The following is a 13,594-nucleotide window of genomic DNA, read 5'->3' as shown; positions in this document are numbered from 1 at the left end:
TGCAAAATTATCCATACCATAAAAACAAAGAGAAATGGCAACTACAACGCCACTCTATAGAGGCAACAAAACTCGACACAGTGTATAATTATTGCAGTACTCGGTAAGCTCAACAACAAACTCAGACGCTTGGTTTGAGTTGTTTTTAGCTGAGATTATTGGAACCGTTTTTAATCCCTTGTAAAATAAAGTACTTTGAAATGATAATTTTTTGGGAAAATTGTTGTTTATCACTTAATAGAACATTTATTAAAGGTTACGTTTTAAAGGGGTTATGTAGATTCAGCTGTGATAATAGATTCCTAGAGGGATTCTTTAGTGAAGTGCACTAATGGATCTCTTCCCCCTTTTCTTTGCCTTCTACTAGTTTCCCCCCCACAGAGAAAAGAGAAGTTCTATGATCACATATCTAATTAATGAAGTCAAAGTACCTTTTACTTGATCTCCCATCGAACAGATGATAAACTTAACTAGCTACAGTATGCCTTCAAGTTACTGTTACACACCCTGAATATTGTAATCATTTCATTTGGTAGGTTGCTCTGTCCAGTTTGTATATGTTTAATATATCATAATATTTCCAGTCACCAATCCTGTTTTGTTTAAGCATAAGATGGGTGGGTCGCATTTTGGCAAATAAAAGAGGATGAACCCAAAGCCCTGAAAAATAAAGGTGAAAGTAAACTATATCTGTGTTACAGTTCATGAACAGGGCAGCCAATCCAACATCCTTCCTGCTTTAAATAAATAATGAGAAGTCACGTCTCTCTGACCCTATCACGTATGTGTAAGAAAATACAAGATTTATAATAAGAGCGAATATTTAGGTTTGGATCATAGTCTTTTTCGTCTTTCCATCCCTTTTCCCATTATATAGATGACCTTTTTTACTGGTTAGGATTGTGCCATGTTACGCACCCCATCTATTGCCTCCAATCCGTCCCTGCAGTTTATCCGTTGTTTTCCGATGTCCGGCAATGAGCAATTTTGTCCACTGTACTTGTTCTGCAGACAAAAAAAATGGTACTTGTTAGCCTTGCCTATGGCGACCAATAAATAGTTGCAATGTCTTCGGGAGATAACGGCGTGTTTTCCTACTGGTGACCCCTGGTGCCATGTTTGTAGGGTTGGTTTTATTTGTGGGTTTTTTGCAGTATTCTCAAAGAATCTCCAAAAAATGTTCAACTTGTTGCTTGGAACCAGGGGTCCTGGGGATCAGATGCCCAATTGTCCTGGTCAGCTCAAAGGAACCCCCCTTTAAGCAATCCAGAGAACATTTTTTTTTTGGGGGGGGGGGATATTGCTGCATAGAGAAAACATGAGAGAATCCAAATAGGAATTACAAGAAAATCAGTAGAACTGTGAAGCCCCTACTCAATGAACTATTCATGTATTTCCTGTGCTGGGAAATAGTTCAGCTCTATTGAAATGAGTGTGAATAACATTGTACATCACAGGGAAGATGGGTTCAGATCATAATATATAAGAACCCACATTTGTCAGTACTATATAGTAATTTAAGGATTCACATCCATACAAAACCACTAGTTTCAATCTCACTCAAATTCTGATATTTGACAGTTTTGATTGTACCTATCTGTGGAAGTAATACAGATAGCAAGCGACAAGCTACAAGCGACAAGCTAAAAAAAACAGTAGCAGGATACATAGGTAATGGATATGGATAAGCATTTACAAAGATGTTCCTTTCTTTTTTTTATTGCAGGGCCATTGCGGGGATTACACTCACAGGGTAAACATTCTTTACTATTAACCTACGTATGGCTTTCTTAGCATTACTGCTGCTATATTCTTAAAAAGGCATTTCATTGATGTTTAGTTTTTTTTATAACCAAATGACACATCTCATTACAATGAAACCAAAGGAAAACAGATCTAGCATGAAAGATGAATTTGTTTTTGGGAGCTGTTTTAAATATATACACACACATTATATATATATATATATATATATATATATATCTCTCGTTTTTAGAGAAATATATATTTTTTGTTAATTCGGTGAATAGTTCAATTTGTGAAGAGAAGGAAATATTTTAACTTGAAAACAAGTTGATGATGGAGGGACCTTCCCACGTATGGTGAACGCAAGATGTTCAACATATGGCCAAGCCGTTTATTTTTCTAAGCTGTTCCTTTTCTCTTCCAAAAACATGATTCAAAATTCTGGATTTTGTTTTACTTAGCAGATGATTCTAGAAGACAACAAAGTGGATAATGACTGATGTGAAATCTTATTAGCCACCCCCTAAAAATGTGCACGCCTCTTATTTATTTTTTACAATAAAGGTTATCGGGGAAAGATTGCTTCTATTAAATGTGTTGCTATATAACAATGGAGAAACCGCATGTCTCTGAAGCATGTAATACAATGTGTCATTTATATAAGCAGTTTGAAGCTGTTACTGAGTAAATAAACAGTGTTGTTTTTGCCAACAAGTAACTACCATCTCTCTGGCCTTCTTCCCGAATACATGCCAGTCATTTCGTGGAGAAGAGATGACGCGGTTTCTAGGTTGAAGAGGGTAGAGTAGCATTAGCAAAGTTGGAACGGACAAGCAGTTATAAGCCTCCAACAACCTCAACATGAAGAGGTTGGTCTTAGCCTTGGACATATTAGGGGCAGAGACCATCCTCCAGCCAGCGATTGAAATGCAAGGTTACATGGCCAGAATTTGCCAGCCTAACTCGTTGGCAATATGACACTGTACAGTATATCAGGCTAGTTTTAAATCTTCCATTGTAATGCAGAACTATTGTGAACTGGGATGTGATGGGGCTATAGTTAGAAAATAAGAACTAGTTTGAGATACCATGATATCTACTACAGGGAGTTTAAAAAAAACTGTTTTGAAGGCATCATTTAAAAAACAAAAACTTTTGGAAATGTACTCCAGAGATCTTTTCCCCCTTTATATAATAAAAGCAGGTGAATGGATAAGTAAAATTAACAAGCATGGGGACATATATATGTATATGAGCTTACAAAACCAGCATGTACAGTATTCTATTTTGGGGGAAATATCTGTATGTTTGCATAAAGGTGCATGCTGTGTAATACTCCTGCTAGAAGTTAGGGGGCGTCCTATTTCACATACCTTCATGGTAAATGTCTCTGTAATAAATTTCCAGTGTAATTTAAATTAGGGGAGCAGGGTTGTAATATTAAAAATGTGTATGCATTTTTTTTACTTGAACAGAAAAATCTATTTGATATTGATTTTTCTTTTCTTTATAAAAGAAAGTGAAGCATTGTAATTAAAAATCGTATAGCATTTCATCTCACCAAATGTAATGGCCTTCTGATCCGTGTTTACTGGAATTTATATTCTTATTTACATTGTTGTTATTGTCTACAATTCCCAGCGTACTGGCCAACATTTGAAAGCTTCTTTTACTGAGATTTGGGATGAGAATACTGGAGATTTCTAAATGAACTTGCATCGGGATAAGTGAATACTTTCTAGGAGACAGCAGACATATTATACATCGATTAGCTAGAAATCATGGAATCTCCGTGAAAAGCAGGGGAGAGTTAGACATTACGGCAGGCATAAGCTTATAGGGGGCCATGTTAAATCAACAAGTAGCAAAAAGTGACACACTGGGAGTTCTCATTTTTTATATCATTACCCAGAATCCTTTGCTGCAGTGCAAGCATTTTATGCCAAGAGATAATGGGGAAAGGCAGGGTTGTGGGTTGAGATGTGAATGTGCTCGCAAATTGTATTTTTATTTACAATATAGTGAAAATGTCTAAGTATTTTGAAAGTAAAAATATTTCTTCAGTAAGTAAGAGGGGCCTGCACTGCAATGTCAGTCAATGACAGAGTTAAGATATTTCAGTGTGGACAGTTCAACATGGCCTCTGGCCCCAGGTGTGTGAGAGCATTGAGCTGTAAGTTAGGAAGCCAAGCTGTTCTGTCAGGGACATGCGGGTTGTAACGGGTATATAGTGACAGTACTGTACTTATGTTGCAGGCCCAATACAATAATAGATGGGTCAGATGTGTTTGTTTAGCCAACTGCCTAACTGGATTGTTATGCTGAAAAAGAAAGACCAAAGAAACCCATGATTAAGCAGTGTCCTGGGTTTTATTACAACCTTGGGAAGCTGCCTGCTGCTGAGCGCTCAAGGTGAACAAGAGGAATAAACATAAAATATGACGAGGGATAATAAGCAGATCTGTCCAGTGTAACTCAAAATGCAGGGAATAGTGATACAATAAAAAGAGAACACTGCAACATAACACAGCCTCGGACAGCTGCAAAGAGAAAGCACTTTGCTATATAATGACTTATCTGCCACTTCAAAAATCTGGGTTATAATGCATGGTTTGTAGGAGTGGTCGTTACTCATTGGAAGGCAGTGTCGCTCACTGTGAGTCTCAGTGGTTATGTAGACAAAGAAGGGTGGTCGAAAATGTGGCCATGTATCCTATACTCCTTTAGGGGGTCTTCCTCTTTAAAGTCAGCACTCTCCCAATATATTGTGTTGCTGTGGCCCACAGCGCACGCGTTTCACTCATGTGAGTCCTTCAAACTTGCAGGCTTTGCATTGAGATGTTTTCATTGACCATGGAAGTCTTGAAAATTTGGAGGAATAATATGCAGCCAATAAGGTTTGTGCATACGTAGAAAAAGAAGTCAATAATAAAGGGAAAAGTCTCAATCTCAGTCTTAACTGAAATAATTTTTTGTAAGCTTGCACCATTTTAAAATGATAGTTTATCATTGCCATGTGTCCAGTATTTGGACACTCTGTCCAGTAAAAAGTTCAGGTAATACTGGACATGTATGTGTCTGGTGTTACCTCTCTGGACATAATGACCTGACCGGCTTGGGGGGGCCGCGGGATTTCTCTGAGCAGTGAGAGAGCGGGGCTGTTGATAGGGGCCTGGGCAGCTGACTACATCATGATTGGCTGCATTACTCAGCAGCAGCCAATCAGGAGGAGGTGGCAGGAGCCTGGGGGTGGGGCCAAGGAGGGGAGGAAAAAGCATGGAGAGAAGAGTTTGTGTGTGTGTGTGTGTGTGTATGTGTGTCTCGAGTGTGTCGCACCTTTCACCATTGTGACCAGTATTTTTGGAGAAGCCACCTGGCACTCCAATTTATCAATTAAGATAAGTTGTCATTTGCTTTGTCCTCAGTGTACGTTTAACTGCTGCTGGATCCAGATGAAACATTATGAAACATCACGGGGCTCCATTTTTAAGCTCTCTCATAGGAACGTATTATGTAATGGGAGAATTTTTAGCATCAAAGCCTTATTTCCATGTAGGGTCTCATTAGTTTATCAACATGTTACACATTGAAAACACTTTGGTTTGTTCATATAATACGCGTCCAGATGTTTTGTTACTTCCCATAATTATACACACTGACAGCACAGGTGTTCCACCATAATATAGACACATTAAGGTGTGCAGAAAACACATCTTGTTTATATTGTGTTAAGCTTTGAGACCAAAATATCTTCTCGGATGGCAGGAGGGTTTAGGTCAGGCGGGAGTGGTCCAGTCCTCAAGTGCTACAAACAGGTCAGGATTTAAGGATATCCTTGCTTCAGGACAGATGGCCCACCTGTGCTGAAGCAGGGATATCCTTAAACCTGACCTGTTGGTGGCCCTTGAGGACTGGAGTTGGCCAGTCCTGGTTTATATGGTATAAAATCTCCTGACATTATGTGTCCCTGTGTCTTCACTGTCCAATAGGAATACTTAAGTACCACTTATGCAGCCCTGCGCTCCAATCAGATTCTTGCTCTGAAGGTTTGTGGGTAACGGTTACTAAGTCAGGTCTGCAAGGAAAGTCAGGGCAAACGCCTTAATATTGCATTCCACATTTAAAACGTTTCTGTGCATTTTCTTCCTTACTGGAGCTAGGAATTGAATGCCAACTTACGTGATTCTATCTAACTTACCTTTAATAGACCAAAACATTTATGTCGGTGTTTAAAATATAGTTCCATATCAGCAAATTGTAATGGGATAAATTTTTAGTCCTGAAGAGTTTAAAGGTAGGTTTTTAAATTTAAATATATATTGGTGTGTGACTTGCTCTTCTTGCATTATTGGAAACATGCAATATAAGGTTGCCAGACTTTGCATTACAGACACATATCAAATTGACTTCTATTGAAATGGAAGAAAATGATCCTTCTAATATATCTATAGACTTTATTGCAGGGCAGCATGAGGTACACCCCTTAAACTAGGAGGAACACAGACTGTTTGCAATAACACGTATACACATTGTCAGAAGCCATGTGGAGACAATGTTTTTGGATCATATCAATATATTAACTTTAAAGGTTTTAAGGAGATGGCATATGGCGGGGGTCACAATCTCAATAGTCATATAGTAAAATGTTAAAGTTACTTTTACATACTTAATCCTTTCTGCATCGCATTGGGTTATAAGTGATTTGTTTGGCATCAAAGAGGTTAAAAAAAACTCTTCTTGCCAAAGAGAGCCACAGCAGATGAGGAGAAAGCCCACCTGTATATCGCCTAGCAAAGCCGTGTAGAGTAGAGATGATTGAAACAAAGGCTGAGTTATAACCTTGCTCCTGGAACTTACTTTTTGAGCAAATGCTGCTAAACTAAACTAAATGGTGACATTACTGGAGAAGCCAACAGCACATTAATGCCGAGTCCACCCAGCTAATGATGCCACTTGTATGTCTGTGTTCCACCTTAAAGAGTCGTACCTGAATGTTTCCCTGAAGATACTGCTCTTGCTCTTCAAATTCCTCTTTTTTGTGCTATTTCACAATAAAACTTTCTATTACCCTTTCTCTGTTCTTTCTTCTCTTCTCTTCCCCACTCTCTTCTGCCTTGTCACATTTTGCTGACCCACCTTGCACGGTGTCCTCCCGCCCTTGCACTGGGAATTTCTGGCGTTCTCCTTCAGCTGTTGCCTCTCCTTAATGCAGTGCGGGTGGCTCAGCCATCGGTCATAAAAAGACGCATCTACCAGGTACTCTCTTCCTCTTTCTTATTTGTGTTGCACTTTGGATCTTTCACTCACCTACTTCTCAAAGGGTTTCCTATTGACTGTGCAAGACTGCTATTTGGTATGTGTTTTTGTGGTTTTATTGAATCTAGTTAAAAAAGATTGCACGATATTAAAATGCAAATATCATAAGTATTCATAAGAATCTACGTTTAACCAACACAAAATGTAAGGCTCATTCTGTGTGATATTAACATGTTACAATACAAACTGTACCTAATATAACAACGCACTATTAGATATATACAGTTTCATCTTCATGTGACACTGTGTGCTCATATACATGTCATTTCCCAGAATCCCTTGCGGCAGTGGAAGCACTGTATGCTAAGAGATGATGGTGAAAAGCAGGGTTGCAGACCTGTCTGAGATGTGAACGTGCTTACAAGTGATATTTTCATCTTCTTATAGAAAAGAGACCAAAAAGCATTAAGCATAAAGTCTGCCTGATGCATACTAACCCATTCCAGATACTTGCAAAAAGGAATCACTGCTCAACATGCCCTCCCTTTGGCTATACCCCGCAGAACCTTGTGTGCACGTTTCTGTGCATTTTAAGTATGTGAATAAAGACTGCGGACATCCCACTGGTGGCAAGATATCTTGTTGTGTTCTGATTCCTTCTTGCAAGTATCTGATCTATATTCGGGTAATTTCCAGGACACTACTTGCATCGTTCAGAACCAGGATTCCAAAGGTGAAGGGACGGAAAATTCATATGCACGCATGGAGATTGCAGTCTGCCGGTGATAAAGTCTTACTAGCCCACCCCAGGCGCCTATTCAATATACTGCAAAGCTATACTTGATGAGCTTTTAGTCTCAGTCATTAGAATGGAACTTATCTCTTCTCCAGCACTGGGAAACGGCTTTACAGCAAATTGAATGGGGGCCAATGCAGAGGACTTTTCTCTTGGTTATTATTGTTGATTAATAAGCAGAGCAGATAGATAATGTAGGAAATATAACTTTGCAGACATGACAGGGATTAGGGAACTGTGTTGGTAGCACAGCAGATACACGAAGTGGGTAGAAATAATAAATATTGTTTTTGCAGAATGCTCATTTTCAGCTAACGCACTGGATTTGGATGAGGATGAAACCTTTCCTTGCCAACATGAAATTCTGCAATACATTTAGGAGGCAGAACATTCAATCAAAATTCCAGAAGAAATATAAGCAGAAGAACATTTTTATAAATACTCACATTAGAGCACAGCCCCTGAGTGCTGAACACTTTAGAATGTTATGGGGGTGATGTCATCAAATGGTTGACAATAACTAGGGATTAGTGCAGTCATGAGTTGAAGCATAGCTCCTTTGTTCTGGATTAGACAGAGTGTTACAACAAGGAGCCTGGTAATCAGACTTCAGTGTAGATTAACCTTGTGAAGAATGCCTGTCGCCTAGGAAATTTATTGGATTTTAACAACTCCCTAACATTTACCAAACAATATATTAGCAATGAATTTACGTCTAAAAATATCAAATGAGAATGAATACATTTAGTATGGGTTATCCCAATTATATCTACCCCTTTAGTACTAGGGACTTCTGGAAAATGCTGTTATTTGTTTTGTTGTTCCACTCAATTGAGTCATTTGATCTTTAAATGTAGACCAACCCAAATGACAGATTTTTTTGTTAGAATGTAAGAATGTGGTGTTATTTTGTTTTAAATATAAGATTAGATATCATTTTCCTCTCAGTAACAATTAAAAAAATATATCATTTTAACTGTAGAAATACATTTTATTAGAGTCATAGTCTATGTTAAGTAATATGATACACAGCATGTACTATAAACATGTATTTATTGCACACGCAAACAGTACACGCTACCCATAAACAATTAAAAGTATTGTCTATTTGGCATTAATACCTACAGTACTTTAATGAATAAAGGGATATGTAAGTCTGTATGTCACTGGACACATATAAACAACGAGTTAGAACATACACCTTCTATGTTTTCCAAATTGTCATATATTATTTAAATTCCACATGTCAACTTGATCAACTTCAGCTCTATAGACAACTTACAGCAATTTAAGAAGCGTCTGCACTAACGGTTCCTCTAGTGATACAAAAACCACAAACTGCATTGCTCATGAGTCCTGCGCAGAATATTTTTAGAAGGAATGTAGTCCTTCTAAGAAACTATCATTCAATGGCAGGGCTGGTGGGGCCTCGATACTTAACACTTGTGGGTTGTGAAAGTGCCACACATCGAAAAGTAAGAGGCAGGGTCTTATTCAATTACATTACTACACTACAATCTGAGATTGGAAACTGAAATCTCTGCATGTACTTTACTCAATTCTCTGGACTAGACATACCATATTTGTATTTTTTTTTTAAAATTTGTGAACCATCCTTAATACAAACGAATTCAGAAATCAGCAGCTATAGTGATTAGAAGCCTACTGTTTACAATACTGCACGGCAGCAGTGGGCAGGATATTCCTGTATTTTCTATATATGTAAATAGCCACACTTTTTTGTTTTCCTTTACAAAATATGGACTCGCTCTTATCCCCCTCTTTATTATCACCATTGTTATAAGGCTTTGCCATGTCTATAGTGAGAATGATTCATTGTACAAAGAGGATGCAGGTTCCCAATCCTGGTCAGACTACTTTTTTGGAATACAATATAAAATGAATTACACAGGTCAATCACAAATTTAAATGTAGGAAACCCATTGATATCTGACGCTTACTAACCCAGAAAAAAAAAAAGCTTGCTGGCTGTTTTCAATCTGTGTTCGTACAAAATCCCTACCCTCTCAGTGCTGGGGAGGGGCATACATTGCAGTGGAAGACAGTCGGGATAGGAAGCTAAAGAGGAGGCTTGTTGTTGACTTTGTTTCTATCATTTCTCTTTTCCATTATGTAGGGTGAACAGGGACAGGCAGGAGTTCAAGGTCTTCCAGGGCAACCTGGCCCCCCTGGACCTCCAGGACCATCAGGACCTCCAGGAGACCACGGGCTACCTGGTGTTGTCGGGCCACCTGTAAGTTCCAAAACAATAACAAACGCTGACGATCCACGCTTTACCAGTGAGGTTGACCTTCTTCCGGACTTGTCACTGTTTCCAGCTTCACAAATTAGGGCCAGGCTCTTTCGGTCAGGCGGACGAATAATTACTTACGTGCCACGTTAACCCAGGTGTGGCAGTACAAGCTTTTTAATGTGGCAGGTATAAAAACTTCGAGAAACTCTTGCTACATTGTTTTAGTGCTTTTCTGTAAGTCGTATCCCAGTTTATACTTCAAAATAAGACAAATGTTCATCTCAGTCACATTGTATATCTGCAATCAGAACGCTATATAAAGACTGGAACCGGTTTGGATAAATGGTGTGACGTGGATGGCGATTCAGTCTTATTGTTTTCTCTATATCTTTCTCTTCTCCTTTAATGATTGAATTGGCCCATTAGCACAAGTGCAAGTAGGGAAAACTGAACTGGGCAGATGCCTCCTCCCTTAGTGTTTTCCTTGCCCCAGCATTATCAAGGCTATCATTATCCAAACACATGTGTCAGAGGCTGACACCAATGTTATTTCCTCCACTCCAGACTCCTGCTAAATACCAGAGAGAGGAAGTAACACTCTGACTGTAATGATCCTGGTCTCAGCAGAAAAACAGACTAAAAAAAGACCCCTGAAAGTCTTTGATGTCCCGACCCATGTGTTATTCCCCGGCTGACAGAGAGCAGCCAGGGTGGGTTAAAAACATTGGGTGCACTGAGTTTGCAATGTCCGTTTCAATAACACATTTCTTTTACCTGTTATAGGGCAAAGCAGGGGAGCCAGGTAAACCTGGCAAAGATGGAAAAGTAAGTATATCTATGTCTACTCTCTGTGATTTATGTATAGCTAACCAATGCACAGCTCTTTCTAAATGCTTCTGAGTACCCCTGCTTACACAGTGTACATATTATTATGTATTTGTATACTGTATAGCACTTGGGCTGTAATCAACACTTAACAAAATACAATACAACATTAGGTGAACTGGTGCTAGTAAAAGGATAAGTGCTACAAGCATATATGGATCAGTGTGAAAGCCTAGGTCCTGCCCACAGAGCTTACAATCTAATCAGTTTGTTGCAAGTCGAACAGATGCAGCAGCTTTATATGTAAATGCACAAGGTTTGCAGTATACATGGGCATTTGCATCAAGGCCGTTGGCAACAATATTGGCACAGATTGGAGTTTTAATTTTGCATCATTGTATTAAGGTAGTTGTTCCATTCTTTCCTCTGTGTGTGCCAGAGTGCAACCTGGGGGTGTCAATTGAAGTACAGTACCGTAGTTACTGTAAATTCTACACATATAATAATGACAGCGCCACCAGATTTGAGGTTGTGTAAATTTCTCTGGCAAACGACCAGCGCCAGGTACAAGAAGCGTGACTAACTAATTTCCCACATGCAATGAATATATTTGTCTTTTGCATTGACACATATATAGTTCCATAGTTACATAGTAGATGAGGTTGAAAAAAAGACATATGTCCATCAAGTTCAACCTATACTAAATTTAGATGACAGATACATTATCCTATATCTGTACTTACAGTATAGGGATCCAGAGGAAGGCAAACATAAAACCCCAGTGAAATATCATCCAATGATATCTGATAAGGGGAAAATAAGAGTCCATCACTTTCAGTATTTTTCAGCATGTGCATTTTTATGTAACAATCCGGTTTCAGAGCAACTCCTCTCCTGGCAGGCTGGGTAATGCCTCCTGGGTAATGCCTCCTGGCAGGCTGGGTAATGCCTCCTGGGTAATGCCTCCTGGCAGGCTGGGTAATGCCTCCTGGCAGGCTGGGTAATGCCTCCTGGCAGGCTGGGTAATGCCAACATCATATATTTGCTCAGCGACTGTACCTTATAAGGAGGAATGTCTAGACCAGGGGTGGCCAAGCCCTGGTCCTCAAGGGCCACCTTCAGTCAATGACTGAGCCACTGATGGAGCCACCTGTGCTGAAGCAGGGATATCTCTAATACTTGGTCTCTTGGTGGCCCTGGAGGACTGGAGTTGGCGACTGATTGTAAGCTCTTTGGGGCAGAGTCTCCTTTAGCCTTATGTTGTCATTTACCCGTTGCACTTATTCCCATTGTTTGTAATATACAGTATTTACCTCCTATTGTAATATTGCAATGCGCTGCCTACATAGTTGTGCTAGATAAATATAATTTTACATACATAGAAGTGTATACAAACACTCAGCAGCTTCTTACAATTCAATGTAGGATTATTGTTTTGGAGGGGATACCATTCTACACTTTCCTATCTAACAAGATACGCCCCATATTAGGGTTCATCCTATTGCTGCTGGATACAGATTGGCAATTCAAGTATAAAAGACTTAAGAGACAATGCTTATGCCATTCAGTGTTTCGCATAATGACAACTCATCAGTACATGCTATACATATACACACATATATATATATATATATATATACACACACACACACACACACACACACACACACACACACACACACATATATGTACATACATACACATATATATATATATATATATATATCCCTGTTTCCTATTGAATACAGTATAACTACCAATGCTGTATAACCTGTTGGCTCGCAGGGCCTAAGCCTCTGCCACTGAGAGCCTGGGGCAATGTATATGTATGGATTATACCTTATCAGATGCAGCGCCTCCACCTGCGATGGCTCCCAGCAGAGCGGGAGTTGTTCCTCGCAGGACAATAACACAATACTACTCACACAGCATGTAAAAGAAACAGTAGCTTTACTATCGGTAACCATAACCATGCATGTATGTATCATAACCTATCAGCATTTCCCCCTAAGGAAACACATTAGCTAACGCGTCTTGCAGGACGCGACCTTCCACCGTGCTCCCGCCCAGTGTCAAACGGGGTGTACCACGAACCCCAAAGATAAGTGTGCAGGTGTGTGACTGCGCAGTCACTAATATGAGTAATGTTATAATTGGTGCACTTTATGAATGTTACCTGCCGAGCGCTCCCGTGCTCGGGCCCGCAAACAGACTTCACAAAGGATCCGACGACGCGGAGCAGACTGTGATACCTTCCGGGGAGATCCCACCTGGATGGCTGATGATGTGCCTGAAGAGGTCTTGTCCCAAACCTCTGGGATGGTGCTGTGACAGTCTCTGTGTCTCTAGCAGCTTCACTCACTAACGTGACAGGTTCCTATTCTAGGGCCTGTCCCTACATTAACTCTGACTGACTGTGACTCAGGGCCTATCTGGGCCTGGGGGTATACGAGCCTAGTGTAGAGGCTACTTGCCTCTCTACACACTGAGCTCCTGCCTCTTCCCCTTCCCAGTCTTCTATAACTAGCGTGCTCCCCTGCACAACCTCCTAACCTCTTCCTGCTGAGTTCCTGTCTCCATATTGGCTCCCTGGCATCACCTGGCCTGACTGAGGCTCATGGGACTTGTAGTCTTCGATGCTAGGCCCCCTCTGGTTGGTCCGTGCTTCGCACGCTACCGCAGCCACTCTCTGCTCATGCGCACACCATCGCCTCCAG

The 13,594-nt window shown here is 40.0% G+C and overlaps 1 protein-coding gene across 1 annotated transcript in view; it reads left to right on the top strand.

Annotated features, from left to right (window-relative positions):
- Positions 1–13,594, top strand: part of COL13A1 (collagen type XIII alpha 1 chain) — a 122,660-nt gene that overhangs the window by 32,404 nt on the left and 76,662 nt on the right. Inside the window, exons 10-13 of the mRNA XM_075610618.1 lie at positions 1,727–1,753; positions 6,937–7,002; positions 9,936–10,052; positions 10,836–10,877. Of these exons, the coding sequence (XP_075466733.1) occupies positions 1,727–1,753; positions 6,937–7,002; positions 9,936–10,052; positions 10,836–10,877 (252 nt within the window). The remainder of the gene's footprint in view (positions 1–1,726; positions 1,754–6,936; positions 7,003–9,935; positions 10,053–10,835; positions 10,878–13,594) is intronic.

Source organism: Ascaphus truei, chromosome 8 (genome assembly GCF_040206685.1).
Source record: "Ascaphus truei isolate aAscTru1 chromosome 8, aAscTru1.hap1, whole genome shotgun sequence".
NCBI classification, from domain to species: Eukaryota; Metazoa; Chordata; class Amphibia; order Anura; family Ascaphidae; genus Ascaphus; species Ascaphus truei.
The sequence above is the reverse complement of the archived record's forward strand: the minus strand, read 5'-3'. Positions and strand labels throughout refer to the sequence as shown.